Source organism: Ochlerotatus camptorhynchus, unplaced genomic scaffold (genome assembly GCF_037179485.1).
Source record: "Ochlerotatus camptorhynchus isolate MF236.1 unplaced genomic scaffold, CSIRO-AGI_Acam_v1.1 ptg000353l, whole genome shotgun sequence".
Taxonomy (NCBI): domain Eukaryota; kingdom Metazoa; phylum Arthropoda; class Insecta; order Diptera; family Culicidae; genus Ochlerotatus; species Ochlerotatus camptorhynchus.
The window spans coordinates 111,880-117,879 of record NW_027040841.1 but is presented as its reverse complement, the minus strand read 5'-3'; the positions used below and the strand labels follow the sequence as shown (position 1 = coordinate 117,879).

The window sequence follows — 6,000 nt, the reverse complement described above, 5'->3', positions numbered from 1 at the left end:
ATGCTAGACAATACGTATGACTCCGAATTGCAAATGTCGTTAATATCTCAAACGTGCTTATCTTCAACAGTGACAACCAAAGGAGGGTGATGAGTAACTTGCTTTACTAGTGGAGAAAGTGCCGTGAAGATTAATGGAAAATCCCCAATACATGGAAGTCATCACCTTTCAGGAACATGTTTAACAACCATATGTTTTGTTTTAAAGTTATATATTGTTGCAGTTTCCTTCACTTACCACCTATGGGCTTATAATATGCACTATAGCATTATTTCACTCCGTCCATTAATTCTGGTTTCTGTTTAAATAAAAGCATACTGATTCTTCTATTATTATTTCGAAGACCAACTGCCCTCAGCTGTGTTGATAGATTACTGCCTGGCCTACTGCGCATCTCACTACAATCTTGATGAATTTCCATTGCTGGCTCGTACAAATGCTAGTCCTGTGTACTTGTTGCCAATGGCATTTTACTTTAGTCGTTTCGTAAATACTCTCGTCGACTTCGGAGCTCAAGCATTTCTCACTTTACAACTATGTACTACACTTTCCGTCGTCACGACGTTCATTTCCATTTATTATTATTTGGTTCGAAACATTTGTTTTATTACAGCAGCGTTGCATTTTTCCGCTATTGCCTCTCCGTATTGTTCATTGTTCTGCCCGCTTGCAACATCCGATTCTAAGCCAAAACTATTTACAAAAGTCCTTATCTCAAACTCTCTGCTCTGCTTATTATTCTGCTTCTCTCTCTCTCTCTCTATGTCACTTTTCATTTTCCGAAAGAAGGGAGGGATGTGTTTGCAGTTGTGTATAGTAATGCTTTCTCCTCGTTCGCTAAAGCAATTTATTATTGTTTTCATTTTCACTTTTTATGTTTTGTCATGTAGTTCTTTTTTTTTTCTTGCATTTGTAATACTGTGCCGATGAATTTTTTTCCTCGCAAAAAAAAAACTTTTTCCACATCCCAGAAACGATTGCAACTTGGAACAGATATTTCCGAGTGCACTTCCCAAATGGCAGCAAAAAGTGCTTGGTAACAAAGTTGAAAATGGTTACAGATAGCGGACAGAAAAAAAGGTTAATATAAGCAGCTTTTTCTCGATCCCTGGTATAAGTGGGTTGATGTATAGAAGGGAAAAAAATGTACCGGAAACCTGGCAAGGAAAAAATCAAAGAGACGCTGTCGCTGTCGCCATGGTCGGTGCTGAACCACCACACAATTAAAAGTAAAACCGATTATAAAGGATCGGGAGCTGAAAATGTTGGACGTCCTTTCGTTTGCTGACGTTGACCACTATTTTGAAGACACATTTGGAGCTCCATTCCGCCTCGTCGTGGGCTTCGTAGGTGATGAGATGGCTGCCAGCGCCGAAATCCGTCCCCGGGCTCTAATTACCAGCCACAGATGAAACCATAACGGAGGTGGGATTATAATTTATTCGGTGTAAGAAGGGAGGGATTTTTTTTTAAGTCGTAGCAAATAGAGGATACTTACATTGGACTTTGTGATGGTGACGACCCCTACGTTGTCGGAGAAGATTGGTTCCTCCCAGGTGGCCTTCACGCTTTGATGGCGACCCTCGATGGTGTAGATCTGGGTGTCTGGACAGAAGTCAACCGTCGGTGGTCTGCCAGCTGTGGAGAGGGTGGTTGAAAACAGTTGATTACAATTATTGTACCGTCCCGTGCTGAGCTTTGTTAGTACTTCAAACGAGTTCTCAGCATTTTATTAGTTTTACAATTTGCTTGAAATCTGCATATTCTCAGGAATGGTGGTAAGTGACGCAATCATCGAATATAAGACGATGAATTTTTCATCCTGAATAGTTCCTCGACCGGATCAGCAAATGAATCTGCCTCTAGAACTGGTGCACTACATCAGGCATAGAATATAGTGGGGCAAGAGTACGCCCTTAGTTTCAAAATTAACGTATCGATTCCTGGGCTATGTGGACACAATTCGAATAAATAAAAGAGGTCCAACTACGTACTTTTGCCTCACTGAAAAGAGTGCGCAAGTTTTTCACAAACGTCTGTTTTAATTTAATGAAAGCTTTCAAAATCAATAACAAACCAAAATTGAACGTTACGCACATATTATGTGTATGCATTCATATGTTTTCCTTGTGTAAGTATTTAATGTTGGTAATTTTAAACGGTGGAAATTAGCATAAAATTGTACAAATCGAGCTGCAAATAAGATATTTGGGCACATTTTCGTTGATTTTATGTTTATGGATTTGTATACTAGGATTAAATCTGTTCACACGATATTCTGGTTAATATACATTGAAAGAACCTCACTTCAAGCAATGCACCAACAGTAACGACATATTATTCAGGGCATAAATCTATAGAGCGTATGGCAAAAACTAAAAAGGTCACTCAATTGCAACAACCGATCTGGTGCAACGAACAAAGAAACAAACGAAAAATCCCATCAAAACTCACCCATCACATTGACGACGAAGGTGCAGCTGCTGGTCAGCTTGGAAACCGGATGTTTGGCCGTATAGCTGATATTGACCGGCCCGAGTGGCAGCAGAAGGACATCCTTCTTGGCCCAGAACGGTTCGACCACAATGTCCCGCTCCCAGCTCACATCCGTCTTCGGCCGTCTCAGCTTGACCGCCGTCTGATCCGTCTCGTTCGGATGCAGTTCCACGTTCACGCTCGTCGGGCAGGTTAGCTTCGGCTGAGGATACCCTGTGGGAAAAGAACGATAGAAAAAAAATACACCAGTCAGCAATTACAGGTTGGTTCGTTCAATGCTTTCGAATCAAAGGGAAAAAGGAAATAGGGAAAAACTTGTTCCTTTGCAACCTGTTCACGTGTGCTTGCATTGAGTGAGCAGAGCCAATTGTGTGTGATTGTGTTTCCACCTAATTGAACGCGGCAAGTGGTCCCCTTTGAACTAACTAGGAGTAGTTTTTTTTGTCTCAAGTGAATTGCATTGAATACGGGATTCCTGAAACCACAAGTGAAAGTTTTACATCGCATTGCATCGTGGTGCTTTCTCGTTCTCCAGGGGTGCCAGATATTCGTTTGTTAAATTATAAACAAAGCCATTCCGGAGGGAAGAAAAATGGAATCACAAGTGTAGGGCAAAGGTTCATGCAGTGGTGATGATGACCAGTCATCGGCATCTGATGCTGCCGGGGACACTTATCTTCGTATATGTGTGTGTGTATGGTATTCGCTGACCAGCTGGCACTCCGGAGAGGACAAACTTTTCCCACAGCTTCCCGCTTTTTCCTACTTTCATCTAACGAGCAGTAGATGATCATCAGCACACGTCCATTGAATATAAAAACATATATGTATGTGAGCAAACTCACACATGGTGTGGCACTCGATGGGGTCAAGGATGCTGGGTGCAAAGTTGTGACATTCGTTTGATTTATGCGCTAGTTTAGCTAATAGTTTCGTGCTGGGAAAAAGTTCAACCCGATATGGTGGTGATGCAATCTTGGAGTGAACGAATTGTGTTGGAAGGTCTATATATTTTAAAGGCAGAATCTGGATGAATGCTGATATGATGACACTGGGCAGAGTGCAGGTGGTGTATGAGTTATGGATCGGAGAACAATCAGGAAAGATGCACTGTGAGTACGTGTTTAGTTGTTTTGAGGAATTTGAAATTAAGTGGTTTGACATTTGTATTAAGCCAGTGTAGATGAATTACGTTAGTTTTGAAAATCAGTGCTATTCATTGGCGAATATGCGTTTGATGAGGTTCATCCTTGCTGAAGCTACCAACACAATATTGTTATAATTTGAAGAGAGTTGGCGAATTTTCACATAAAATTTACTTTCAAAACTGAATTCGAATTGCAGATTGTCAACATAAAATTACTTGTCAGTTAGAAAAGAGTACACTTAAATAGCAGGGACCCTTGAATGAACATTAGACTGATGCCAAATTTGAAATTTACGCTCCACAGTGCTTAAACGGTTCCAAATTGGGTCCTGCTTAGCCTCTCAAAATTTGAACTACTTTAGTAAAAAACTGGCTTGGCACAAACCATTTCAAGTTTATATGGGAATTACTATGGGAAAACTTATGTTTTTGTTCATATATGTCTAACAATTCACCACATCACTATGCTTTTAAAATGATAGCAGTGATTGTAGCAAATTTTCTCAGCTACAACTTTGTTGGAAGCTACTTTTCAATCATATGTAAGGAACAAAAATTATTAATGATTCAAGTCACTGATGTCTTATGATTATGCTCATTCCACTGTTCAGCAGGCAACATTGGTGTTTCTGGTGCGAAGAATAGAGCACAAATATAATGGCTATTATGTCACACTGCAGAATACAGTGTTGCCTACAGAACAGCTGCTTGATCATGCCATAAGATTATCAATCTCTTAAGCAATTAATAACAATTTAATTTGACATTTGGCTGAAAAACGATATTGCGCAAAGTTGTAGCTTAGAAAATTTCCCGTAATAATAGTTATAGAAATTTTTGAAAAAGCAATATGGAAAGTGGGTAGAAGACAATGAACAAAAAGTTTGGTTTTCCCATAGTAATTTCCATATAAACTTTGAATAGTTTGTGCCAAGTCAGTTTCTAACCAAGTGAGTTTAAATTTTGAGAGGCTAATCAAGACCTGATTTGAAATCGTTTGAGCTCTGAAGAGCGAAAATTTCAAATTTTGCATCAGTCTAATGAACATGGTTATTTAAAAACTATCAATCTGTAAAATTTTAGTAAAAATTGTTCACCACAGCCAGGGCTGGTTAATGTCATTTTCAATGAAAAATCTCACGTGATATTTACAGAGATATTTCTGTCACTATCATCGGATGATAAAACGATTTTTTTCAAAATCTCATCGATTTTTTTGTCATGACAGAACGTGACAGTGTTGTGATCATCGTAATATCTAGCTCATTTATTGCTATTAAAGTTACTTGTAACGAGAAAATCTTAATAATATATTCACTCTACCGATTACATACGGTTGCTTGCTTAAATTCATCTAAATTTGGTAGAAATGTTGATGTCAAACCCGCATAAGAATTATTCTCATGAGTGCTTGATCATTGGAAAATGACAAGAAATATCGTGATAGGTAGTCTCGTCTCATGATAGTGAGAGGACCTGTTTTCTCATTGTCACATGACGGCCGTGATATTTACCAGCTCTGGTCCACAGCCCTTAAAGCAAACAAAAAAAATAGTTTCGTTTTCTCAGAATGGTTATTTTAAATATTTCCATATAATAATATTTTACGAGAATTCCTGTCAACAAATTCAACGATACATATTACTGTTACGAAATGTCCAATAATCCCAACAATTTTTATTTTATTTTCAATGATAAAGTACGAAAAAAGTTAACAATTATATCAAGAACAATTTATCAACAGGACGTATCTGCTTTGGTAAGCAAAGATTCAAACGTCAATTTTTCGAAGCTCTTACAGCAATCTTACACCACTATTAGAAAGGGTAATGTTCCCCAAACAAGATTGTGACCTTAGTTTGCGTGGGAGGGTTAAAATTATTGCCAATCTAACAATTGAATCTTTATTTACAAAAGCAGGTATGTTCTTTGGAAAAAAATAACCTTTGACTGGAGAGTTGAAATTATGCGTTACTTATTTTCATAAACCAGCGAGACCATGTTGAATACTTTTGTTACTATAAACGTTGAACACGAAAAAACCCCGCACCGAAAATCTAAAAAGGGATTAAAAAGGCATTTGATTTTTCATAGTTCAATGTAACAGCTATGCATTAGTAGGAATTATGCTTATCGTAGGACCATCGTTTGAGTAGCGGCAGCTTGCCAACTTCGGCCAGAATAGGCAATCCATCTCATGCTGCTCCATAAACGGCTGTGTTCTCTTTCGTAGGCACTTCTCTTGGTAAATTTGCTGGACAAGGAACTTTTTGGGGAGTTCCAGCTTCTTTTTTATTTTACATTCTTCCGGGGCACTCTTCCGGTCAACCGGGGTACAAAATTCCTGCCCAGAAATT

The 6,000-nt window shown here is 38.6% G+C and overlaps 1 protein-coding gene across 1 annotated transcript in view; it reads right to left on the bottom strand.

Annotated features, from left to right (window-relative positions):
• Positions 1-200: 200 nt before the first annotated feature.
• Positions 201-6,000, bottom strand: part of LOC135709178 (uncharacterized) — a 113,240-nt gene continuing 107,440 nt past the window's right edge. The window contains exons 10-12 of the mRNA XM_065231400.1: positions 2,455-2,709; positions 1,499-1,638; positions 201-1,391 (exon numbers count right to left, since the gene is read on the bottom strand). Coding sequence (XP_065087472.1) covers positions 1,224-1,391; positions 1,499-1,638; positions 2,455-2,709 — 563 coding nt within the window. The 3' untranslated portion in view covers positions 201-1,223. The remainder of the gene's footprint in view (positions 1,392-1,498; positions 1,639-2,454; positions 2,710-6,000) is intronic.